General features: G+C 34.2%; 3 protein-coding genes and 1 pseudogene across 4 annotated transcripts; 2 read left to right on the top strand and 2 right to left on the bottom strand.

Moving 5' to 3' along the window:
- Positions 1-371: 371 nt before the first annotated feature.
- On the bottom strand, positions 372-2,580 carry LOC131019091 (uncharacterized). Its single transcript, XM_057947775.1, has 3 exons — positions 1,635-2,580; positions 1,390-1,516; positions 372-1,077 (listed from the first exon to the last, which is right to left on the bottom strand). Exons 1-3 carry the CDS (start codon positions 2,578-2,580, stop codon positions 372-374), a joined length of 1,779 nt encoding a protein of 592 aa, XP_057803758.1.
- Positions 2,581-8,746: 6,166 nt separating this feature from the next.
- Positions 8,747-11,555, bottom strand: LOC131015104 (salviol synthase-like; annotated as a pseudogene).
- Positions 11,556-19,182: 7,627 nt separating this feature from the next.
- LOC131015103 (F-box/LRR-repeat protein At3g26922-like) lies at positions 19,183-21,608 on the top strand. 2 transcript variants are annotated; one of them, XM_057943354.1, is made up of 3 exons: positions 19,183-20,344; positions 20,544-20,699; positions 20,935-21,608. In XM_057943354.1, the coding sequence occupies exons 1-3, from the start codon at positions 19,451-19,453 to the stop codon at positions 21,241-21,243; spliced, it is 1,359 nt and encodes a 452-aa protein (XP_057799337.1). In that variant the 5' UTR covers positions 19,183-19,450; the 3' UTR covers positions 21,244-21,608. The 2 variants fall into 2 exon arrangements, with proteins under 2 accessions (XP_057799337.1, XP_057799338.1); XM_057943355.1 differs by lacking the exon at positions 20,544-20,699.
- A 936-nt stretch (positions 21,609-22,544) lies between these two features.
- LOC131015102 (F-box/LRR-repeat protein At3g26922-like) lies at positions 22,545-24,908 on the top strand. The gene is made up of 3 exons (XM_057943353.1): positions 22,545-23,766; positions 23,966-24,121; positions 24,350-24,908. The coding sequence occupies exons 1-3, from the start codon at positions 22,876-22,878 to the stop codon at positions 24,662-24,664; spliced, it is 1,362 nt and encodes a 453-aa protein (XP_057799336.1). The 5' UTR covers positions 22,545-22,875; the 3' UTR covers positions 24,665-24,908.
- Positions 24,909-26,636: the final 1,728 nt, after the last annotated feature.

Genomic DNA, 26,636 nt, shown 5'->3' with positions numbered 1-26,636 from the left:
CGGCCGAACCATCGCCCCTAAAAATTCCGGCTCCCAAAAGCACAGAAGAGGAACAAAACAACAGAACAACAGCAAAGAAAAGGCGAAGACGGAAACATGAAGACGCCGTCGCCGTGACCCCTCGAAACCGCAACCGAGAGCCAAGATGAAACCGCTTCACCCAAGCGCAAGCCAAATCACAATCACAAATCATCAATAACGTAAACGAACGTGGCTGTGAGAAGCCATGTCAAGACCAACCGCCGTCTTGATAGCCTCAATCGCATGGAGCCACCAACCATTTGGCACCACCTCGCTTGCCATAATATCCGCCGGCTTATTACCCTCCCTGTAAATATGAGTAACCTGCAGATTGAAATCTCTAAGCAAACCTAAGGTCTTCTTCCAAGCCTCCACGAAGCGCCACGGCACCCAAAAAGATTCACAATATAAGTAGAATCTGATTCCACCCACAAAAACCGCCAGTTCCTCTCATGCGCAATTTGAATCGCGAGAATGACCGCAAGAAGCTCCGCTTCAAAGGCAAACCCTTTGCCGCCATCTTGATGAAAACACCCACGGACACAACCGTGATTATCCCGAAAAACCCCGCCCGCAGCGATCTTCCCCGGAGCTCCTAAAGCGGAGCCATCAGTGTTGACCTTAATCCACTGTAGAATCGGGGGCCACCAATGCACATTCACAAAAATAGGAGGCGGCGAAGCTCTAGACGACACCCCAATCCTTCTAATAATCAAATAATCCGACCAACTGTTATTCATACAACCCAACTTGCTGAAGTTAGCTTCAACTTCTTTAAAAGCAACCCTAATGTGTTGAAGCAACCGCTGACTGCTATAAACCTTCCCTTTGAACACACACTCGTTTCTTTGATGCCAAATAGCCCAAAGAAGATAAATAATACCAGCCTTCCAGTACGTCAGAACTTGAGAGCTAGGCTTATGATTCCACGCTGCAACTAAGAAACCATGGATATCAACATGCTCACCATTAAAATTAAACCAGTTCAAGAACTCCTCCCAAACATGTCTAAGCTCGCTGCATTGCCAGAAAAGATGATCGATAGACTCCCCACTCCTATAGCAAAAACAGCAAAAATTAGGCAAAATCAATCCTTGCTTAATGAGGCAATCGAAAGTAGGTAATCGGTTATGAATCAGCCTCCAACAAAGCAACGGACGTCGAACCGGGATGAAATTTTCCCAACTCCAAGAACCCCACTTAACAATAGGAAACCCATGACAGCGTTTTGAGAAAGCTGCGGCAGCAGAGACCGTACCATGCACAGAACTTTTCCAAAACCTATCATCCGAACCCTCCCCGACAGGAAGAAGCAGGATATCACAAATGATTTCCGGGAAGACATTTAAAAAGTTTTGAGTGAAATGCCAGACCCCCTCATAATAATAATCCGCCACTGAGCAAGTCAGCGTCTCCAAAAGGAAATCCGGGACACCACAGCGCTTCACAAGAGAGTAACCAAGCCAATCATCTTTCCAAAAATTGATCGAAGTTCCTGCACCCACATAACAATAAGCCTCATCAAGTAACTCAGGGATTTCCGGCCTCAAGCCCAACCAGATCGAAGACGCCGCCTGCCTTGGTAGGACGACATAGAGGCGTCAAATATCTACTGCGCATAATCTGATGACTGAAACAATGCCCACCAATAATGTTCCACGCCATCTTCATCAAGTAGCTCTTGTTCATAAAATCAAATGAACGAATTCCAAGACCACCCTCCTCCTTAATAGCACACACCCTCGCCCAACGAACCGGGCAGCTGGGTCTCTTGGAAACATCGCCAGTCCAGATAAAATTCCGACACTTCAAATCCAGGTCCTTAATGAGACTTCTCGGCCAGCGATACACCATCATAGAATGCGTAATAGAACTCTGAATCACAGACTTCACCAAACAAATTCTACCAGCCATAGAAAGCTGCATGCCCTTCCATCTGGCAACCTTGAGAATAATCCGATCATGAATTGCACGCAAGAAAGAGGCTTTGACCCTCCCAGAGAAAATAGGCACGCCCAGATAATTGAATGGCAGAGAACCCTTCCTGAAATTTAAAATATTAATGATATGACGTCTCAACCTGTTAGGAGTCTTGTCCCCAAAATAAACGTGAGATTTCTCCATAGAACAGATCTGACCCGAGATAGAGCCATAAAACTCCAAAATATGAGTGATCTTACGAGCATTCGCAGTCGTTGCACGACCAAACACCAAAATATCATCTGCATAAAGGAGATGAGTAGGGAAAGCAGTACCTCTGGTCAAATTCATTGGAACAAGATTACCAGAATCAACACAATTCTGGAAGAGGACACTGAGCACATCTTCAGCAATTCCAAATAAAATTGGGGACAAAGGATCCCCCTGCCTGACGCCTCTAGAACACTGAAAATAACCACAAAGATTGTTGTTATAAAGAATTGAAAGTCTTGCAGAACGAAGAATAATAGCAATCCATCTGATGAAAGTTTCAGAGTAGCCGCCAGCTCGCAAAACCTTAAGAAGAAAATCCCAACGTAAGGTATCAAAAGCCTTTCTGATATCAATCTTACAAGCCATGTTAACCCCCCCCCATGAGAACGCTTGAGGCAATTCACTCCCTCAGAACCAAGCATAATGCAGTCATGAATGGAACGACCGCGAACAAAACCAAACTGATGCTTGGAAACCATCTCCGCCGCCACACCGCTCAGTCTCGTGGCCAAAACTTTTGAAATGATTTTGAAAAGGAAGTTCGAAAGCACAATAGGTCTCAGATCAGCAAAATATGTATATATATATATACACATATTATATATATATATATATATATATATATATATATATATATATATTGTCAATTATAATAATAATGAAAATTATAATACATTATTTTAATAATTATAGTATTCATTGTTAATTGCTTAACATTTTACATTAATTTGTTAAATTTATGTTATTTTTATCCTATTTCCTTCTTTGTTAATTTTAAAGGCTGAATTATAGTCGATCCTCAAGTTAAAGTAAAACTATGAACTATTAATAATGAAAATTAATTAATTTATTTATAAGGTGAAACAATTTTTCTAGAAAAATGTATAGAAGCAAGTCTTTATATGATTTCAATGTATTTGTCATTAAATTAATTGAATTGCGAACAACTATTTATTATGTTAAGTAACTGTTAAAAAAATGCATGAAAATGAACTGTACGGAATGCTAAAAAGAAATTGGTTCGGGGGCTCCCGATCCCGAACCCCCGTGCAAATATTTTAAAACGCCATAATTCTACAAATTTTGCCCCCTAATGATAACTTGATCTGCCCCTGTATTTAAGTATTACACAATAAAAACATGGGCAAATAAGTAAAAGATAAGAATAATTGAAAGAAAAATATAGAAATTTGTTACTATTTTGAATCAATTAATCCAAACCAAAAACTTAATATTGACTATAAATCGTTACTATTTTGAATCAATTAATCCAAACCAAAAACTTAATATTGACTATAAATCTCGATGCTCCACATCTATGAGAACCTTGAAAATTGAAGTATCACAAGTGTCATAAAGCAAAATAATAAAAATGTATCATGTCGATAATATATTTGCTATAAGCTACATATCATAAATATAAAGGAATTCATACTTTTATTAGCAGGAAGTAGGGATGTCAATCTAGCCCGAATTCGTGAGCTAGCCGGATTAACCCATCAATCCGAGAGGATTAGGGTTGAAAATTTTCAACCCGATAAAAATTACAACCCGACTAGCCCGTAATCGAATAGCCTAACACCCGATAGGGTCGGCCCGACTAACCCGATGGGCTAGCCCGAAACCCGAATATTTAACACAAAATAGTTAGATATAAAAATTAAAAAATGATAAAATATTATAAAGGCTCATCATTTCATTTTTCTGTATTTTTGAGATGCTTTGATTCTATGAGTTCAAAATATTTTTGGATATTTTATTGTTTTTTCTTTAACAACGTTGAACATTTTATTGTTACCAATTTATTTTATATGTCAAGCAATCTTGATTTTTTTTCTTCAATATCTTATATTTTTGCATTTCATGCTTGCTATATAATTTATATCTTTGATTTCTATGTGTACTAGAACGTCCATTCGTGCGATGCACGATGAACATCGAAATTAACGATATATTTAAATAAATATAAAATATATTTTAAAAATAAAATAAAATAATTCACTTCAATTATTCAATAAAATCTTGAATTTAAAAATTATATTAACAACTTTGTATAAAGTGTAATAAAAATTATTCAATAACCAAAATTAGCATTTACACATTATTATTATAGAGTTACACGTCATAATAAATATTTTCATATACAAACATAAATAAAAAGTTATAAAATTTTAATGAAAAGAGAGAAAATAAAATATTTAATGAAAAGAGAGAAAATAAAATATTTTAAAATTTTCATAACTTATTCATTTTAAATTTAATTTTGATGTTTTTATACAATAGTATTAAATTTAAGATTCATATTGAAAAAAAAATCATGAATTAAATTTGACAATATTTACAAAAGAATTAAATTATGAAAAACTAAAAGAAAAAAAGAATGAAAAAATTGATGGAAGAAGAGAGAGAAAAAGAGAGGGAAAAGATGAGGGGAAAAACTCCTCTTTTATATATAATATAGATTTTATACATTATACATTATACATTAGATCATTAAGAATAACAAAATACAAATGATTATTGTATTTTTATGCCTTTAACTCGATTAGCCTGATGGGCTAGCCAGAAACCTGAACGTTTAGAGGTTGAAAATTTATAACCTGACAAAATCCTCAGTTTGACTAACCCGCACCCGATTAACCCGAAATCTGATAGGGCTGGCCCGAAACTCGGTGGGCTGACCCGATTGACATCCCTAGCAGAAAGATTGGTACAACAATTTATTGTTGAAATGTATATAAAATTGGAGACGAAAAGACTATATTTCTATCGCCTAAACCAATCAAGTATGAGAGCATAATTATATCAAAGACTTGTTGATAATATTTTCAAAGGAGAATTTTTTAGAATATTTTTTCAAAGGAGAATTGAGAGCAAATGAAGTTGGAAAAAGAATTATTTTTCCTGCAATATTTATTGGAGGTCCAACATTAGATATGAAGCGTAGATATCTTGATGCATTGACATTGGTACAAAGATTTGAAAAATTAAATTTATTTATCACAATGACATGCAACCCAGAATAAAAGGAAACACAAGAAAAATTATATGTTAGTCAAAAAACTCAATTATTCAATAATGAGAGTTTTGGACATGTAGATGCACATATCATGAAATTGGATTTTCAAAATGAGGGTTACCACATGTTCATATGTTGATAATTTTTTAAGTATGAAAATAAGATAAATACCACAAATGAAGTTGATAAATTTGTGTGTTAAACTTCCTGATGAAGAAAAAAATTCAAAGTTATTTGAATTAGTGAAAAAACATAAAATGCATGAAGAATCCAAAAAATTCTATTGATGTGAATATAAATTCACATTTAATAGTTTAAACTAATTAACAGTTGACGTAGTTGCTTTTAGTTTTGAATAATCTTTTATTTACTAGCAATATTTGACTTTTCGTAAATTTAATACTCCCTCCGTTCGCCAAAAGTATGTCACAATTACTATATTAGGCGTCCGCAAAGATTATGTCACTTTCCTTCTTAGGCAATGGTCCCACCATCCACTTTTAAATTTTATCCTTACAAACACTCTTCATTTACAAAAAACTCACCCCAAATTCAATCTCAACCACACATCTCATAAAGTGGCGGGACCATTTATCCACTATATCAACATCATCACCAATTTTATTAAATCCCGTGCGCAGCCAAAGTGTCATACTTTTGGCGGATGGAGGGAGTATGTATTTTAACAAACTTTATTCACAATAATTTTCTCAATAATATTTTTAGTATTGTACTGAATATGGTCGATGAGGGGTAAAATACGTATCAGCGCTATACAGAGATAGGTCTAAAACTTTTCCTCTATTTTTATATTATTATTATTTTGGATATTTGCGCAGCACTAAAGATTATTGTAACTAAATTTGGGCCCAATTGCCTTCATTAATGGGCTTTAGAGCTAAGTTTACTTTATAAGTTATAAATATGATTATCGTATGTAGATTGAAGAGAGGCTTTTTTTCATTCTTATGACATGACTCAACCTTATAATTGTAAAATTGGGTAATTAATAGTGAAATTTCTACGGTGATCTTCGTGGACGTAGATCTTTATGATCGAATTACGTAAATTCTTGGTGTTATTTTCTGTTTTTATTTATTTTGATGTTGAGATTAATTTCAGGCTCAACAATGATTACACATCGTCTATATAAATAATTTTTGACATAATATTACATCAAGCAATTCATCATCTGCAAATACGTGCAACGCACGTTTCCTCTGCTAGTATATTTAAAATGAACGCTTTTTTTTAATATGCATAAATCATAATGTTGAACACAAATTTGGATACCTTGACACCACCACCATCCGATGCGGGCGCGGGTTATGTGATTAAAAAAATATGTATGCATATAATTAAATACAAATATACGTACATTACAACACAAATATACATATAAAATTGATTGCTTTAACACCATCAGTCGGCGCGAGCGTAATGATGTTGCATGCACGAGAGCGCCGCTAGCGCGGATGCGGAGTTGTATTAATGTTTACCATGAAATCCTAAAAGTAGGTTCAAATTGAGTTTCGAATTGGGTTCAGCGGTCGGGCCAACTCACATGGTCATGAGTTGGGTTTCGGTCGGATTCGGGTAATAGATAGGATTGAAGTCTAGTTCGGGTCGATCGGATTCGACCCTCGCTCATAGAGGGTGGGTTGGTTGCATAGTAATTTTTTTATTTTTTTAAAAAGATCAATAATAATTTCTCATTTTCTGTCGTAATATAACATGATTAGAGGAAAATCGTCTTACCAATTAAGTTGCGCTTCGTTATTTCAACGAATATCAACTTTCACCTAACAAATGTACGCCTTTAAGTATTCAATCAAAAGCACAATATATAAACATGAACGTAATTTATTTAACGAACCTTTGCATCGTATACTATTCAATAGAAAATACACTATATCATGTGAATCGTTTTGAAAGAAAAAGAATCCTTACATTAATTCATATATGGGTAGAATCATATATATTGAATAAATTAGAGTACTATTGATTGCTGATCACCAGAATAAGGCTAAAGATGAAGAAAAAGGTGTATAAAAAAACATATGTACATTATATCTGGTAATATGTGTATAAATTAAATACAAGTCAAACTCAATATGCATGTAGGGATCAAGCATTATATTCAAAATATGCGATAATTACATTTCTTGTAAATTTGTAATTTCCTATTCTCGAGTAAGTACAGAACACATAAATGCAATTTTGTCTATTAAAGTTAGTCTTCTTAGGTGCGAATTGAACACACATACTTTCATAGACGCGTTCACTATCAAACTTTCAACTTGGAGAGGAAAAAAAATAAATTGCTTCGGTGTGAATATACATATATATGCTTAAATTTAAAAAATGTTAAGCAATAAAAATTAAATACCCTCTAAATTTTATAACGAAAAACAAATACTAGCTCTTAATGTTATGTTTTGTGGAACTTGCTCCTTATCGTCCATAAAGTTGTGAAAATAAGTTCCTCTGTCTAACGGGAGTTAACAATAGTAAATCCGCTCTAATTAATTTTTGAATGTTAGTGATCAAATTGCACAAAATATAACGTGAAAGACCTATTTATTTTACGCTGCTTAACTCTAAAAAAAATTGAACGTTCATTAATTTTAACATTGGAAAATAATTTCCAAATTGGTTATACAATTAAAATAAGACTTTTGTTTTTGCGTTAATTAAACTTGTTCCCCTTTTGGACGTTATACATTGCTACAATGGTCCCCTTTGTAGACATAACATTAATTATAGAAATTAATACCAGTTTTGGACCCATGAAAGAGGAGTGGGCTTTCTGATCAGAAGTTTCTAATATATGAAAAAAAAATTATATAAAAAAGAGTATATATCAAATATTTTCTATACTGAAAAAAAAAATAGCGTGGATGCATGCTCTTCCACTCATGCATGCAGGTCCAGTAATTAATGTGCATATATGTATATCGTGAATAGTTGAGTAGGCCCCATATATCAAACTTGAAGGGCCGATTAGGTCCAACTTGAAGAGTAAATTGTAAGACTAAGAAGATAAATCTTTTTTCTTGGGTTTTTAGTTAGATCATAATCATACGCTGTCCATTAATGCAATATTATCATCATTTATAATTAGAAAAATTGAATGTATGAACCTTGAGATATTTATCTAAAGCATCATATGCATACTGGAGATGCTCTTGTCAAGCAAAAATTCTCCCTTCTTTTGTAGCTTAATTAGTATGCAATTTTAATTTACGAAATTTGAGAATTAAACATCAATTACTAACTCATATATATGTATACAAACGAATTAACATCATCAAACTACGAAGTTTATGGATCTGATCAAGCAATCATCAATTTTTTTTGTGCAATCATCATTTTTTTCCGTGTGATAATATTAAAGATCTTGGGTTCGAATTCACCGTGTCACGACCTTTAAATTTACTTTATTTTTTTTAACAATATCAATCTTTATTATTTTGAATTCTTCTCTATTTTTTCACATTAAACTCAAATATATTTTGCTAAAATTATTATTATATTGAATCGATATCAATTTTACACTGCACGCGCGAGTGTAAATGCCACAGTTAATGCACGAGCGTAAATGCCAGTAAATATTTAACTATCGCAAAAAATAAAATAAAAATAAAATATTTAACTACAAATTAATTAATTAAAGAAATGAATCAATCATCACTTGACGAGGCGCAACGGCCTCTTGAGGGTGGGGACGAGGAGCAAATCGTTCTTCCGCTTCGCGGTGGCGCCGAACGACTCCTCCATATCCAGCTCCTCGCCGCCCGCCCCGCCCGCCATCTCCCAGTCGAAATGATACAGCAGCGTGGCGAGCGAGAACTCGATATTCGCGAGCCCGAACGCCATGCCGGGGCACATCCTCCGCCCGGCGCCGAACGGGATGAACTCGAGATTGTTCCCTTTGAAGTCGACGGAGCTCCCCTCGAATCTCTCCGGCTTGAACTTCTCCGCCTCGTCCCAGTGCTTGGGGTCCCTCCCCAGCGCCCACGCGTTCACCATCACTCTCGTCCCCGCCGGAATCTTGTAGCCGTCGATCTCGCATGTCTCGCTGTTTATTCTCGGCACCAGGAGCGGCACCGGCGGGTGCAGCCTCATCGTCTCTTTGATCACTAATTTCATGTATTTTAGGTCGTCAAATTTTTGCTCGTCGACGTAGCCCTCGCCGTCGAACACCTCCCGCACCTCGTCTTGCGCCCTTCTCAGCGTGCCGGGGTTTCTGATCATCTCCGACATCACCCAGTCCACGGCGGTGGACGACGTCTCGGTGCCGGCCAGAAACATATCCTGATCACGTGTACCGAAACATCGATATCAATAACTTAACTAGAGTTAGCAAATATTCAATTGAGATGCATGTGCGCGTTGGTTCGAGTTCATCGTGGCACAGCCATTGAAATTTTCTTATTTAGTTGTTTAGTTCTACGAAAAAGATTGATTAATCTCTAATCAAAGTTTATTAATCATAATTAGGAATTAATTATGCCTGATGCATGGTACCATGCATCCATAATAATTAATTAATGTAATTACGATTGTGAATCCATAGTTAGAGGTTTATTATATAATTCAATTAGTATTAATTAATCATAATCAAGAAGTGGACCCGAGACCGTGGATCTTATGGACTCCAATCTGGACCTCATTTTTGTGGACAAAATGAATTTGGTCTACATCCAATAAAATAAAATAAAAAATCTAATTTAAATCTGGATCTAGCAAGGTTGGGTTCTAATTCAACCAATTATCAACTCTAATTTGAATTACCTAGTATACTTCAGTGTGACGTATGAGGTGTTACTAAATAAACAATGCTCCTTCTGTTCATAATAAAATTTACTAAATTTTCATTTTTCGACATACACAAAAAAAAAATTATTTTTATTTTTATATTATATCCCACCACTAATAATACTTCATCCGTTCATATAAAAAATAGTATTTTTTGTCATTTTAGAATGTCCACAAAAATTAGTCTCTTCTTTATTTTAGAAATGATCTATCACATAGTCAGGATACAATTAATTATCATGATGAACACGACTATTTAAATGAGACACTTTATCCACTCTCAATACAATAACTATTTTTATTAAAAAGTCGCGTCGATTAGGACTATTTTTTGTGGACAGACATAGTATCACATTTATTCTTACTTTTTATATTTTTATCACTCTTAATACTAATCACAACATATTTTTATTCTCAATATACTCGATAATATCGTCTTAAAATTCATATCATTCCTTTCTAAAAAGTTTTATTATGGACAGAGAAAGAGTTGATGCATACCAATATGACTGCTTTGATGTTGTCGGTGGTGAGGCGCACTCCGGCGTCGTCTCGCTGGCACTTGAGGAGAACATCCACCAGATCCTCGGACCGCTCATCCCTCCGGCCGGCGGCTCTGTGACGGCCGATGATGCTCTCGAAAACCCTATCCGTCTGCCGGAAAACCTTTTGGATCTTGTAATTCATGCCGCTGATGACCGGGAGAATCTTATTGGACGGGTAGAGATCGGCGACGCTGAGGCCCGAGCCCAGCGCGATGCCGTCCTTGATGGCGGCGGTCATCGTGTGCTTCTCCTCCGTCTCCTCCCCCACCGACGCCCTGCTCGTGATGTCGAACGCCGACAGCCCGACCACCTCCGACAGATTCACCGGCGATCCTCCCTTGGAGGCGATCAGCGCCGCCAGGTTCATATTCTCCTCCTCCCTTATGGGGCGGAAGTATCTCACGCGCTTCGCGCTCAGCAGCTCGAGCGTGCAGATCTTCCGCAGGATTCCTCCAGTACTCGCCGTAGGGGGCGAAGGCGATGTTGGTGTAGTTGTAGGTGATGGTGGTGGCGGCGTGCATGAGCGGCCGGTTCGCGAAGGCCACGTCGTGGGTCTTGAGCACCTGCTTCGCGACCTCGACGGAGGAGACGATGAGGAAGGGGACGCCGCCGAGCTGCAGCCGCATCAGGGGGCCGTATTTGGCGGCGAGTTGTCGGAAAATGAAATGAGGCATGGACTTGCTGAGCAGGAGGTGGATGTTTCCGATCACCGGGAGCCTCTTGGGCCCCGGAATGCGATTGAGATCGCATTCCGATTCTGAGGGTTTCCGGAATTTGGAAAGGATCAGAAGCAGAAGAAGTGAGGCTACGACGAGTGTGAGGGTTGATGGGAACTCGGGATCCATCATCATCATCCTCACAAAATGAATGAGTATTTTTTTTTTTTTATCTAGTGTGTGTTTTTAGTTGTGAGTGGTGAGGTGGGAATGGTGTTTTATATAGCAGAAAATGAATTCTATGATAATTAAGGAAGCTTCAAAGTCAAATAAATGATACGAGTACTTTTCTCTGCATTAATTCTTTGACAAGAAATATTTCTAATTTTTTACGAATCCTATGTATCTATGGATGCAGAAGTAGTGGTGCTTAATTGAAGTTGTGGCAGATTCTTTTGAAGTCAAATCCCAAATTTTCTTCATATTTATTGATACTAGTTCCGACTATTTGCGACTTTCACTCACTTTTTCACATATAGTTTTGGTTTAATAATTAATGGAAAAAGATTTTCTTACATAACATGTACATGCATAATACCCTCAAAAATTAATTCTATTATTAAATATTTACGATCATGGCTGATTTGCCCCTTTCATATATTATCGGTTATTTTATTAAATGTGACAAGTTTTTTATTTTTGCCTTCTATACACTATTGAATTAGGAAATAAATCATGGATTTGCATCCTTAAAAATCACTATAATCTTTTACAGATATGCAATCAATTTTAATTCAACAGTCTTATTAAAATGCTTGAACAGTCACTCCAAGTTCTAGAACGAAACCAACCATAATTTGTTGCTTTGCCCATGCCAAAGAAAAAGTTTTCTTTTAATTTCATTTTTCCGGCTATTTCTTTCTTTTCTCTTATTTTTGCTCTTTATTTCCAGAAATTGGGTTATTTAATTTAAAATAAAATTTGTAATATGCATTATATTAAAGATTGTGATAAAAAAATTTATTGATGTATAATTTGTAAAAAAAAATACTCCTAGTTTAAAATATGAAAAATATGATCGATTAAAATTTAGAGGTAATTTTGGGTACACCGGAGTGTACCGTACAACTGGGTTGCACTTTGACTCGTACTTTGATTTGAACCCATATCCTGACCCAAACCATATACTAAATAACACTATTCTGGGTACGGGTCAACCCGATTATACGGTACATCCAAGTGTACCCAAGATATTGTGTAAAGTTTGAGATTATTTTAAATATATGTTTTTAATTATTTTTAATTTTCTTTTCTATTTCAAATGTTATTGCTTTGACCAAATTTTTTGATACCCCCACCATTTTCTCCTTTTCTTAGTTCCCCCCCCCCCTTTACATCGATATTTTTAAGTCTCCTACAATTCTTTTGATATATATAGTTTTTTTTTTATTTCTATATAATTTTCCAAATAAACATTATTCGATTATATTTCTTAAAAGTATACTACGATAGAGAAGATTATAAGATATCAATGAAATTGATACTAACAAATTATAGCCATGAAAATTGTGCCTCGTGTTGACCGTGTCGTTCAATTATTTCATAAAAATATACTCCCTCCGTCCACAATTTAATGCCCTATTTGGGTGTGGGCACGGAGACTAAGAAAACTGAAAAAGGTGTTGTGGTGAAATATAAGGGTAGTTGACTAAAGTGATAAAGGTAGTTGACTAAAGTGATAAAGTGATAAAGTGTAGTAAATATAGAATATAAAAGTGAAAAAGGTGTTTGAAGGTGGGTCCATTAGTGGCAAAGGGTAGTAAATATAGAAAAAGTAGGAGAGTAAAAGGGTACAAAAAGCAAAACAGGGCATTAATTTGTGGACAGTTTTTTAAAGCCAAACAGGGCATTAAATTGTGGACGGAGGGAGTATTATAATACATAAAATTATAAGATATTAATGAAATCAAAATAAAAAATAAAAAATTAAAATTGATATAATATACTCCCTCCGTCCATGAAAGAACTTTCTAGGAGGGAGTAGCACGGGTTTTAAGAAAAAATATTGTTAAGTGTATTGAGAGTGGATAAAAGGTAATTGAGTGTATTGAGAGTGGTGAAAAATGTGTTATAATTAATATTGAGAGTTGTGAAAAGTGAAAGTAAGAGGATTATAAGTGGTGGGGTATAGTCCAAAAATAGGTAGGAAGTTCTCTTGTGGACGTCCCAAAAAGGAAAGATAGGAAATTCTTCCGTGGACGGAGGGAGTATATTTCAGTATCAGTCTACAACCATCTTTCAACTGAAGTTTGGTTTGTTTATTTTCCATGAAAATAGCCTACATGTGTATCCTCCATACACTTGTTCAGTTAACCCTCCGGGACCCAACATAAGTTTTGTGTTTTATATTGGTTCATTTTATATATAAATATTTAGTTTTAAAATAAAATATTTAACAGTAAAATTTGTATTAATTGTCATTCGTAATTAATTTATATATTTCACATATAATGATAAATATGCGTTCACATATTCAAATTTATATTCAATTAAATTTTATAAATTTGAAATTAGATTTTTTAGGGAAATTTTAAAATTATACTTCATCCGTTCACCAAAAATAGTCCTAAAGGTGGATGACACGAGTTTTAATAAAAATAATTATTGTATTGTGAGTGTAGAAAGAGACCCATTTAAATATGAGTAGTGTTTATAATGATATTGTGAGTGGAAAATAAGGCCCATCATGTGATAGATAGTTTCCAAAAATGAAAATTGATTAATTTTTGTGGACATCCCAAAATAGAAAAAATGAACTAGTATTTTTTATGGAATGATGGAGTATATATAATTAAATAAGTATATTTGAGGATAAATTTAGGTAAAATGATATGTCTAATTTTGTTGGAGTTCATTTTTCCGGTATCTAACACCTTTTTTTTATTAGTATTTGTTAAAATTGTAATAATATGATTTATTTTTCTACTGACCAATTCAAACTTCACTAATACAAAGACAGAGTTAAATAATGAGCTAATCTTAGAAAAAATAATTTTATGTACAATTAGTTTATTTTTTTTTAAAGAGTACATATTTTAATATGAGCATTTTTAGCCATCCCCATCAAAATGAATGATGTGTTTCTTTTATTATTTATGAAAAAAAACAAAGGTTTTTGTCAAATAGCAGAAAAATTAAAAATGACACTCGGGAAAAGAATCATAACTCAAATATGTTATATGCATACATATTTTTCGTAAAAGCTAAGAGATTTAAAGTCACGTAAATATTGAACATATAAATATTACATTTTTTTTGCTGTTAATTATTTTTTATTGTATTTATCTTAATATTGTATATGAAATATTTAAACTATTTAATAACTATAGTTATCATTATAATTTATACAAAATTGAAAGCTTATGTGTTTTCATATTCAAGTTCTTTATTGAGTAATTTACGTCAATTATCATATTTATTTAAAAAAAATTAAAATTGAAGTATATGTGAATTTTTAAAAAATTATATTTGAAATATAAAATTATTACATATAAAGAGTGATATAAAAAAATTCTGAAATACGTATATATTTTATGTGGAATTTTTAAACAAAAAATCCTCCTACTTTATGTACTTATTTTGCATATCTAATAAAAATAACATTACTAAATTAATAATAAATAAAAAGTTCATGATTTTAGATGGCCTTGAGGTGGCTCCGTGCTTGCTGAACCTATTTGAACGTTTCTTGTTTGTATTGATTAATTTGTTTGTTAAGCTTTAAATAATAAAATATTTAGATTTGTTAAGTGTTCCATCAAAAATTGCAAAAAAATTACGTAAAGTTAATTATATAAAAAAGAGAAGAATCTTCTATTTTTAGGAAAATGTTATAAAATCAAATTTCAAAATTTGAACATATTTTTTCCTTAATTAGTGCTAAGGTTAATTATGTAAAATTCTAATTACATCAATTATCGAATTTTATATTAGATTATAAATTGACAAATTTACCCTAATTATGTATATACATATTATGTAAATTTATCACTACCCTTAATTAATATTCCCTCCGTCCCACACAAATCTTGACACGTTTGGTTTCGGCACGAGAATTAAAGAGTTGTAGATTAGTGTTTTGTATAGTTAATAAAGTATAAAAGTGATAAAATATGAGAGATAATAAGGTAATAAAAGTGATAAAGTAGGAGAGAGAATGTAATAAAGGTGATAAAGTATGAGAGAGAAGGTAATAATTATTACCTTATTTGAAAATGTGTCAAGATTCGTGGAACGACCAAAAAAAAAAACGTGTCAAAATTCGTGGGACGGAGGGAGTACAGGTCATACTTCCAATTTTAAATAATCACTCTATATTATAATAGTTTTAGGATTGTAATCTTTACCTCGGATGGATGTGATTTATATTAATATTTGTACAAGTTTGAATATACTAGAATAATTAAACAATCGTGCTTTGCATGTGCACCCAATTTGATTTTTATTTGGTATAAATCGTTGTGCATGAATTTGTATATAGGAGTAGTATTCATAACGAATGAACGAGTAGTTTAATTTTTTTTTTCTTTTTTAGTGCTCAAATTATATAAGAAAAAATTATGCACAAACTATTTAAATAAAAATCTATATTTGCATTAAATTTCTTGTTGCGAGAACCTTTTCTATACATTGGATTCTGGGAGGATGGAGGGGATCCAAGATTCTTCATTTGTATCATCAAATGATTTAGCTTGATTCCAAGATTCTTTTTGCGTACTACTTCCTCCGTCCCACTCTAATAAGCTTTGTTTTCATTTTCGAGATGTTCCATTAGAACACACTGTTTTTCATTTTGAGTATAAAAAATATATTTAATTGGTGTGGACCACACCACTTTCCTCCTAAAATATAAATGTCTTAATTTATGTGCTCAAAAGAAATGAGCCTATTAAAATGAGATGAAGAAAATATTAAAATAGTAAAAAATAAAAGTAGCAAGTCTTATTAGATGGCCTTCTCAATCATACTTATTATTCTAATTTTTTTTAAGATTACATGAAGGTTCCAAGTCAATTGACCATCTCTATACAGAATTCTCTTTTTTTTTTTTTTACCTTTGTCTTTTCAATATATACTCACTGAGTTGCCAAAATTGTGGGGCAACTGGCAACGGGAAAGGTTTGACAAGGAGATATCCAGGGCTTGGTCGGCCCAAAATTCCATTGGGCCAAGAAAGAGTCAGGGGCTGGGCTAGCTCGTTCTACACAGTTCCCAAATTACTGTTATAGCCCTCAAATTCTCTCTTACTGAATATTTATAATTAAGTTTGTCTAATCAAATTTAAGTCTGTTGAATCCTTATGTAATTAAATTTAAAAGTATAAATCTTTTTAATTAATAAAATTTTGATTTATCAATTAATTAATACATTTGTAAAATACTTAATAACATTTCACAATCCAGACAATATTAATTTATAGAGGTTCTATAATGTACATACTGCGGATAACAGAACCGATCACCCACCCACCACGGGCAAGTATAATGTGCTCACCACTGATGTGACAATTTTAATTTAGAAAGATAATTAACATATCTTACTCTAATTAAAATTGTCTTACTCTAATTAAGACTATCACATCAGTGTTGTGCACTTTATGCTTGCCCACGGTAGATAAGTGATCGTTTTGGTGGCTGATAATTGATTTTCCGTTTGGTGGAAAAAAAAAAGGAATGGGCAGCCAAACCGTGAACAAGTGTAACACGAAACAGGAATCCAATATGTTACTCTATTGGACTGTATAAGCCATTCTAGAAGTATTAATTAATTTATTCCCTTTAGAAATACAATGAATGCTCAAATTATTCAATTTAGGCATGCCTGAAACTTTGGCCATGGGGTTGTCATATGTTTGAATTACGCATATGTTCTCTTCTGTTTTTCAGATTTTAATTTTAATTTCGAATTTCGACTCACGTCACACCCTTAAATCGAAATTCTTGAATCCGCCACTGACGAGACACACCTATATTTTGAAGAATTGGAAAGGAATTACGCAACATGCTCAAACGGTTCACATTTAGTGAGTGAAGATTAAGAAAGAAAGTAGAAAGCAAAACTATATTACCAAGTAAAATAATAAATTTTCTATGCAAAGTAGTAACTAAAAGTATATGATACTGACATGTATACCTTACATTGATGCAGAAGAGACCAAGAGGGGAAGACCATCTTAATTGACCAATATGGAAATTCTATAGTCAACTATTTTTTCTTTTAATTAATTCAGAAAATTAATATTTTAAATATCTCAAAAGTTCCGAGCTACCGTAAACAGCTCACTCAGTTTATAATTTGCACTCAATTTTGTTTAGCTCAACTCTCATCAGTCGTTCCCTACAAAAAGTTTCATCTCTAAAATCGAAGTCGACTTTTAGAAAATTGACAAGTTTGTGAAATATACTAAGTTAGTTTCTTTCTGTTTGATATTAATGAATTAGTTGAGTAAACAAATAAGTTCGAGTTATCTTTTCTAATAGAGATGAATTCTTTTAAACCTTATATATTGTAATTATATTTACACAAAAATGTCTCAAATCCACATGAAGCACACGTTAAGAAGAAGAATATATATAAAGATAAAGATAAATAAAATAAAAATAAAAATGTGCAATTCATAGATTAATAGGAAAGATTAAAAAAAAAATAAGACTTTCAATTTTATTATAATTGAAATTGATTTCAAACTAAAACTTACATTTTTAATAAATTATACTCACTATGTTCGTAAAAAAAATTGTAGTGAACAACACGAATTTTAATAAAATATGAATGAAATTGTTAGTAAATTAATAATCTCACTTTAAATATGAGTGGAGCTATGTGAATCGTACTATTATAATGTAAGTAATAATTTTTTGTTGGATGAACTGAAAATAAAATTAGGACAATTTTTTCGTAGATAATGGGAATAGATTAATGTATGAATTTGATGTGCACTTGCGAGGGCTTCAGGTGGGCTTTGTGGTGGGCCCGGCGCCTATTTCTAGGTTCCGCAACCCAGCTAGAATTGGGCCCACTTAATCCACTTAATTTTGTAGGCTATAGGTTTGGGCCGATCCATGTCATATTTTAAAAAATAGAATCGATAATTATTCATCTATATTGATTCGACATATTTGACAACTCTAATCTTTCAACTACACAGTTTTTTGTTATCTTGTAAAACTACTAAAATTGTGCTTCTAGTGGAATAATTTATAATTACTAGCATGTAATCTTTTGAAATTCGACCGAAAATTATTTTACATCGTAAGTATTATTGTACATTATTTATAGTCATAGCATATGAAACGGTCTTTACATAAATTATTTTTAATTAATTTTATTTGATTAAAATTAAATTGATGGTATAATTCAAACTATAATAATCTTAATAACTTTTGTCATTATGTGTTAATAATTTTTTGTTGAGAGTTAGAATAATTTGTCTTTTTATATAGTTTTTTATTTGATGAAATTTTATAAAAAATAGTGGGTTTAGTGATTTTAGAAAAATAAGAAGAAACAAATATATATAAATTTGACATAAATTATGATGGAGAATTGATACTTCGTATTTCTTATTAATTGTATATAAAAAATATTTACTAATTTTATAGGAGTATAATTTTTTAAAATTGATAGTAAAATTTAAGACTACGTGAACATCTTCTCATTCGAATCTTACAAGATTTTTAAACACAATCTTATATGTAGTTCGAAATATCACATTTGATTTTTGTGCGTCGAACTTCAAAAGCTTTACGAAAAAAAAAAAAAAAAACAATTTGGAATTCAAAATTTGTTTAATAAAAAATTGCATAAAAATACTTTATTTATTACTATTAGGCCCAAATTCAACCCCTCTCTCTACGTTTCCCTCACTCTTCCTCATCGCGCCATAAAGCCTTCTTCATCCCTGCTCAAATGCTCGTAAATTCTCTCGTTCCTAAATATGCAATTCTCTCGCCCCTCTCCCTTTCTTCCGTAAATTCGGGCGAAGATACTCATTGACAGTAGGGTTTCACTTTTTTCTTGATCGAAAATTATTTTCGTAAAGCTGATCTTCCCACCACCACTATACATTTAATCCCAAGAATCAGCTTCAAAGAATCCGATCAGTTTTGAGCACTCCTCTTTGTATTAGTGAAACAATGGATGAATGGGAAGATTACGGAACTGCAGAAGCAAACAGCGGTCGAGATCGACTCAGTGAGTTACCCGACTCTTTAATTCTTTCAATCCTTTCATTGTTGGATATGAGAGATGTTGTTCGGACAAGCATTTTCTCAAAACGTTGGAGAAATCTCTGGTCCACCATCCCCTGCCTTGAATTCATCGAACAAACTCCAAGTACTATTTCTCGTGTTCTTTCACAATGGAAATGCCCTAAGATTCTGAAATTCCGCTTATCTTTCCGTAATTTCACTGAGGGCCTTAGTATTGATGTTGATTCTTGGCTGCTTTTTGCTATCGAGAAACAAGTGGGAGAGCTTTTTTTAGACTTTTTCAATAATGTGCATGTATACAGCTTACCTCAGTCCTTGTATTCATGCTCGTCTATTACAAAATTAACTCTTGAGGATTGTACGCTGAGAATTGAGGAGAATGTGCAGTGGAATCAACTCAAGATATTAAAATTAGGATATCTGAATCGGTTGAGTGGTGATGCCATGAACCAAATTCTTTTGGGTGCTCCTCGGTTGGAAGAGTTGGTTTTGGAGTATATACTATATGATGATATTGGTGAAAACGAAAACTTCAATATCCGATCTACTAGTTTGAAGATGCTGACGATAAGAGTGGATCATGATTCTCATTGGCCTAAAACTGCAGTGCTGAGAATTTGGGCCCCTAATCTCTTGACTTTTAGTATTGATGCTATTATTTATTGTACTTATTTGTTGGATGTCCCGTCTTTGACTCATGCAATTCTTGATTTGTCTTACGATGGAGATATAGCAACACGATTTGAATTGTTTAAGCATGTTTTTCGAGGCATCCGCCTTGTTGAGAAGGTCGAGTTGTTATCAAATTGGTTCCTTGAGGTTTGATTTCTTATATTTCTCTAGTTATGTTTCTTGATTGTTCATCGATTTGTAGTCATTTGTGTTACTGCGGTTTTACTACATTTCTGATATCTTCCAAAATACACTTTGTTTTTGGAAGCTCTATTAGTGAGATCATTTGTTGCAATTGGATGTAAGCTTCTTTTTCCTTCACTTCACATGTGTTTTACTTTCGCAGTTGCTTGTCGAATTAAAGCACCAAGATATGGTTATGCCGTTGTTAGATTCTAAGATTGTAGAGCTCTACTATAAAGATTCCAAAGATATGCTTGATTTGGTTGGGATGATGTTTCCCAAGCTGGAGAGGTTAATTGTTCATCAATGCAACCATAAGGTCGCACTTTTATTCACTTATTGTAGTATATCTTATCACTTGAAGTTCTTTAACTAATGAAGAGGAGTTATAGATTAGTCTTTACTTTGCACTTCATCAAATCATAAAATAGATGTTGAAGATGTTAGCTTGATTATATTTTTTTCATTTCATTTTCTTTCATAGTCTTCAAGCCAATGTTTGTGATTTTTGGATTAACATTAACATCATCTTTTGGGCTAATAATACATTGCAGGATATAATCTCTGTTGAAGATCTTCCCATTGCTATATGTTATTCATTGGTGTCTGCCAAGATGACTTTTCCCAGTCCCTCTCTTCTCCATCTAAAGACATTTGAGGCTACCTGTTCCATGTGCGACCCTTCAATAATTCCGGCAATAGGAATTTTGTTGGAAAACGCTCCCGTACTTGAAAAGATGGTTATTCGACTAAAACGGCACAAATCTGATCCAAAGACATTCACTTTGGTACGAGAGGCGGTGCTGAGTATGCCGAGATCCTCTCCTACTGCACAAGTCATCATAAGCTTAGTTCTTATATAACTGATGAGCCATCCTCTACTTGGAGCTGCGGTAGCAGTTATTATTGGGGAGAGCGCGAGGTGGAATCAGCTCAATAGTTTCTGTGGATTCCTTGACTCATCGACTGAATAGAAACATTCAATCTACTAGTTTGAAGATGCTCAAGATAGCCATGTATTTGCTTCTGTGTTTATCTTATTGTAGAAGATGATACATTTCTGGGAATTTGGTGCAGTAGTTGGGTAACATGATTTGTTGCGAAAAATGGGTGTGTTTACTTTGGTCGTATGGAAAATGATGGATAAGAAAAAATGAGAAAGTATTATCATTTTCTCTTTGTTTTATCATATGGTTATTAGAGATGAAAAGATGAGAAATTTTTTTTATCTTGGGAAACTACTAAAATTGTGCTTCTAGTGGAATATTTTATAACTACTAGCATGTAATCTTTTGAAATTTGACAAAAAATTATTTTAAATCGTAAGTATTATTGTACATTGTTTATTGTCATAGCATATGAAACGGTCTTTACATAAATTATTTTTAATTAATTTTATTTGACTAAAATTAAATTGATGGTACAATTCAAATTATAATAATCTCATTAACTTTTGCCAGTTATATGTTAATAATTTTTTGTTGAGAGCTAGAATAAATTGTCTTTTTATATAATTTTTTATTTGATGAAATTTTATAAAAAGTTAGTGGGGTTAGAGATTTTAGAAAAATAAGAAGAAACAAATATATATAAATTTGACATAAATTATGATGGAGAATTGATACTTCGTATTTCTTGTTAATTGTATTTGTATATAGAAAAGATTTACTAATTTTATAAGAGTATAATTTTTTAAAATTGATAGTAAAATTTAAGACTATATCTTATATGTGAACATCATCTCATTTGAATTTTACAAGATTTTTGAGCACCATCTTTTATGTAGTTCGAAATATCACATTTGATTTTTCTACATCTAACTTCTAAAGCTTTATGGATAAAAAAAAATGATTATGAATTCAAAATTGGTTTAATAAAAAATAGCATAAAAATCTACTTTACTTATTACTATTAAGGTGTGTTTGCTTTTTGTCCCTCTAAATGGAGGGATAATATAATAAACTAATAATTTTATCACTTAAAGTGAGGACCATATTTTTTATGTTTTATTTGATTTAAAGGATAATATATTTATTCATTCCTTTGGTATTAAATTATTTCACTCTTTTTTAAGTATAAAATTATCCATTTACGAAGGGATAAAGAGCTGCCCGAAAAATTATACAATCTGCATGAATTTTTTCATACACTAGTAAACGTAGCTTATCACTCAAAGCAAACACACCCTCAGGCCCAAAATTCAATCCCTCTCTCTACGTTTCTCTCGCTCTTCTTCATCGCGCCATAAACCCTTCTTCATCTGCTCAATGGCTCGTTAATTCTCTCGTTCCTAAATATGCAATTCTCTCGCCCCTCTCCCTTTTTTCCGTAAATTCCGGCGTAGATACTCATTGACAGTAGGGTTTCACTTTTGTCTTGATCGAAAATTATTTTCGTAAAGCTGATCTTCCCACCACCACTATACATTTAATCCCAAGAATCAGTTTCAAAGAATCCGATCAGTTTTGAGCACTCCTCTTTGTATTAGTGAAACAATGGATGAATGGGAAGATTACGGAACTGCAGAAGCAAACAGCGGTCGAGATCGACTCAGTGAGTTACCCGACTCTTTAATTCTTTCAATCCTTTCATTGTTGGATATGAGAGATGTTATTCGGACAAGCATTTTCTCAAAACGTTGGAGAAATCTCTGGTCCACCATCCCCTGCCTTGAATTCATCGAACAAACTCCAAGTACTATTTCTCGTGTTCTTTCACAATGGAAATGCCCTAAGATTCTGAAATTCCGCTTATCTTTCGGTAATTTCACTGAGGGCCTTAGTATTGATGTTGATTCTTGGCTGCTTTTTGTTATCGAGAAACAAGTGGGAGAGCTTTTTTTAGACTTTGTCGCTAATGAGCCTATATACCGCTTACCTCAGCCCTTGTATTCATGCTCGTCGATTACAAAATTAACTCTTGAGGATTGTACGCTGAGAATTGAGGAGAATGTGCAGTGGAATCAACTCAAGATATTAAAATTAGGATTTCTGAATTGGTTGAGTGGTGATGCCATAAACCAAATTCTTTTGGGTGCTCCTCGGTTGGAAGAGTTGGTTTTGGAGTATATACTATATGATATTGGTGAAAACGAAAACTTGAATATCCGATCTACTAGTTTGAAGATGCTGAGGCTAATCGTGGATTATGGTACTCGTTTTCCTGAAACTTCAGTGCTGAGAATTTGGGCCCCTAATCTCTTGACTTTTAATATTGAGGGTAATCTTTATTGTACTTGTTTGTTGGATGTCCCGTCTTTGACTCATGCAATTCTTGATCTGTTTAACCCTGGAGATATAGCAACACGATTTGAATTGTTTAAGCATGTTTTTCGTGGCATCCGCCATGCTGAGAAGGTCAAGTTGTCATCAAATTTGTTCATTAAGGTTTGATTTCTTATATTTCTCTAGTTGTGTTTCTTGATTGTTCATCGATTTGTAGTCATTTGTATTACTGCGGTTTTACTACATTTCTGATATCTTCCAAAATACTCTTTGTTTTTGGAAGCTTTATTAGTGAGATCATTTGTTGCAATTGGATGTAAGCTTCTTTTTCCTTCACTTCACATGTGTTTTACTTTGGCAGTTGCTTGCCGAATTAAAGAACCAAGAAATGGTTATGCCGTTGTTAGATTCTAAGATTCTAGAGCTCTACCATGGCGATGCCAAAGATATGCTTGATTTGGTTGGGATGATGTTTCCCAAGCTGGAGAGGTTAATTGTTCATAATTTCTTCTATAAGGTAGCACTTTTATTCACTTATGGTAGCATATTTTATCACTTGAAGTTCTTTAACTAATGAAGAGGAGTTATAAATTTACTTTGCACATCATCAAATCATAAAATAGATGTTGAAGATGTTAGCTTGATATATATTTTTCATTTCATTTTCTTTCATAGTCTTCAATCCAATGTTTGGGATTTTTGGATTAACATTTACATTATCTTTTGGGCTAATAATACATTGCAGCGTCTCATTGGTGAAGATCTTCACATTGCTATGGTTGATGTATGTAATTCATTGGCGTCTGCTAAGATGACTTTTCCCAGTCCATCTCTTCTCCATCTAAAGACATTTGAGGCTACTTATTCCATATGCGACCTTTCAATAATTCCGGCAATAGGAATTCTGTTGGAAAACGCTCCCATACTTGAAAAGATGGTTATTCGACTACAACAGGATGAATCTGATCCAAAGACATTCACTTTGGCACGAGAGAAGGTGCTGAGTATGCCAAGATGCTCTCCTACTGCACAAGTCATCATAAGCTTAGTTCTTATATAACTGATGAGTCATCCTCTACTTGGAGCTGCGGTAGCAGTTATTATTGGGGAGAGCGCGAGGTGGAATCAGCTCAATAGTTTCTGTGGATTCCTTGACTCATTGACTGAATAGAAACATTCAATCTACTAGTTTGAAGATGCTCAAGATAGCCATGTATTTGCTTCTGTGTTTATCTTATTGTAGAAGATGAGACATTTCTGGGAATTTGGTACAGTAGTTGGGTAACATGAATTGTTGCGAAAAATGGGTGTGTTTACTTTGGTCGTATGGAAAATGATGGATAAAAATGAGAAAATGTTATCATTTTTTCTTTGTTTTATCATATGGTTATTAGAGATGAAAAGATGAGAATTTTTTTTATCTTGTGAAACTACTAAAATTGTGCTTCTAGTGGAATAATTTATAATTACTAGCATGTAATCTTTTGAAATTTGACAAAAAAATATTTTACATCGTAAGTATTATTGTACATTGTTTATTGTCATAGCATATGAAACAGTCTTTACATAAATTATTTTTAATTAATTTTATTTGACTAAAATTAAATTGATGGTACAATTCAAACTATAATAATCACAATAACTTTTGCCAGTTATATGTTAATAATTTTTTGTTGAGAGCTAGAATAAATTGTCATTTTATATAATTTTTTATTTGATGAAATTTTATAAAAAGTTAGTGGGGTTAGAGCACCCGCATCGCGGGTCCTCGATGGGGTACTCGAGGAGGCCATCGTTCTCGAGGAGGGCGATGCGGCGAGGAGCTCCTCGAGTTATCGAGTATCCTCGATAGGGCGAAGGAATGGCGCGTGCAATGCACGCGCCCAATTTAAAAAAAAAAAATGAAAAAATCGAAAATTCGAATTTATATACACTTTTTGACTGCAGCTCCTCGGTCTCCGCACCTTTGACCGACGGATTTAATTTTTTTTTTTTTTTTTTTTTTTTTTTTTAAATTTTCCCTTCTTCTTCTTCTTTAAAACACCCATCTTCTTCTTCTCTTCTCCACACCTCTTCTCCTTCTTCCTTCATCCTTCTTCCTTCTTCTCTTCACACCTGTTCTTCTCCTACAATTTTCTCCGTCATGGATCCACACAACCCTTTCTACGATCCAAATTGGTGCCCTGATCTCTCCTCCGATTATCATCCCGATATGGGAGGAATCAACTTGGAGGAGAGCCCGCCCGAGGAGGAACCGGTGAGTGCTCAGCAGAGTGTCTCCCCACCAAAAAAAGGCGGCCGGAGGAAGGAAAAGGCCACCAAAATGAAGCACGACAAACCAAAAGTTTACCGTCATACTTACCTTCCACAGCATACGGATCTCATCGTCCAAATTTGGGCGGAGGAGACCAACGACTCGATCCGTGGGACGGATCAGAAGGGAGAGTCATATTGGGGCCGGATCCGCGAACGTGTGTGCCCCATCATCGGCGTCGACCTCGGCATTAAGCAACTTCAAGGCCACTGGTCCCGGGTGAGCGCGGATGTGCGTCTCTGGGAAGCTGTTTGGGTGGAGACGAGCAACAATTGGCCGTCCGGTCATTCGGATGATATGATTCGTGAAAAGGCCCAAACCATCTTCAAGGCTAGAAGCCCAACCAATGCCTCCTTCAATTTCTGGAATGCGTGGAGAACTCTCCGGCACAATCCCAAGTTCAAGTCGATGTACCTCCTTGGAGACGTGCATGCCTCCAAGAGGACAAAGACTACGGAAGATGGCGGCTTCACCACCTCGGCGTCGGGCGAGGGGATCTCTTCTGCTCGGCCCATTGGCAACAAGGCGGCGAAGGCGGCGGCCAAGGCGGCGAATGCGGCGGCGAAAGGGAAAGGGAAGGCTGCAGCGTCGCATACGAGCTCGGATCCTCCACCAGAAATTGTGGAGAGGTTGGATAGAAACGACGCGCAGATGAGGGCATTCACCGCCTAGTACCAGCGGAGGAACGATCTCCGGGAGAGAGAGCTCGATATGCAGC

Source organism: Salvia miltiorrhiza, chromosome 3 (assembly GCF_028751815.1).
Source record: "Salvia miltiorrhiza cultivar Shanhuang (shh) chromosome 3, IMPLAD_Smil_shh, whole genome shotgun sequence".
In the NCBI taxonomy this organism is placed as follows: Eukaryota; Viridiplantae; Streptophyta; class Magnoliopsida; order Lamiales; family Lamiaceae; genus Salvia; species Salvia miltiorrhiza.
This window is presented reverse-complemented; position numbering and strand designations above follow the sequence as displayed.

What these genes read in the sequence shown, in the direction of transcription:
- LOC131019091 (XM_057947775.1), bottom strand. Translation starts at nt 2,580, where the DNA reads ATGGCTTGTAAGATTGATATCAGAAAGGCTTTTGATACCTTACGTTGG. An exon ending in CAGTCATCAGATTATGCGCA is followed by an intron (nt 1,517 to 1,634) that starts GTAGATATTTGA and finishes ATGTGGGTGCAG; the next exon opens with GAACTTCGATCAATTTTTGG. An exon ending in TATTATTATGAGGGGGTCTG is followed by an intron (nt 1,078 to 1,389) that starts GCATTTCACTCA and finishes TTTTTGCTATAG; the next exon opens with GAGTGGGGAGTCTATCGATC.
- LOC131015103 (XM_057943354.1), top strand. Translation starts at nt 19,451, where the DNA reads ATGGATGAATGGGAAGATTACGGAACTGCAGAAGCAAACAGCGGTCGA. An exon ending in TATCAAATTGGTTCCTTGAG is followed by an intron (nt 20,345 to 20,543) that starts GTTTGATTTCTT and finishes TTACTTTCGCAG; the next exon opens with TTGCTTGTCGAATTAAAGCA. An exon ending in TTCATCAATGCAACCATAAG is followed by an intron (nt 20,700 to 20,934) that starts GTCGCACTTTTA and finishes AATACATTGCAG; the next exon opens with GATATAATCTCTGTTGAAGA.
- LOC131015102 (XM_057943353.1), top strand. Translation starts at nt 22,876, where the DNA reads ATGGATGAATGGGAAGATTACGGAACTGCAGAAGCAAACAGCGGTCGA. An exon ending in CATCAAATTTGTTCATTAAG is followed by an intron (nt 23,767 to 23,965) that starts GTTTGATTTCTT and finishes TTACTTTGGCAG; the next exon opens with TTGCTTGCCGAATTAAAGAA. An exon ending in TTCATAATTTCTTCTATAAG is followed by an intron (nt 24,122 to 24,349) that starts GTAGCACTTTTA and finishes AATACATTGCAG; the next exon opens with CGTCTCATTGGTGAAGATCT.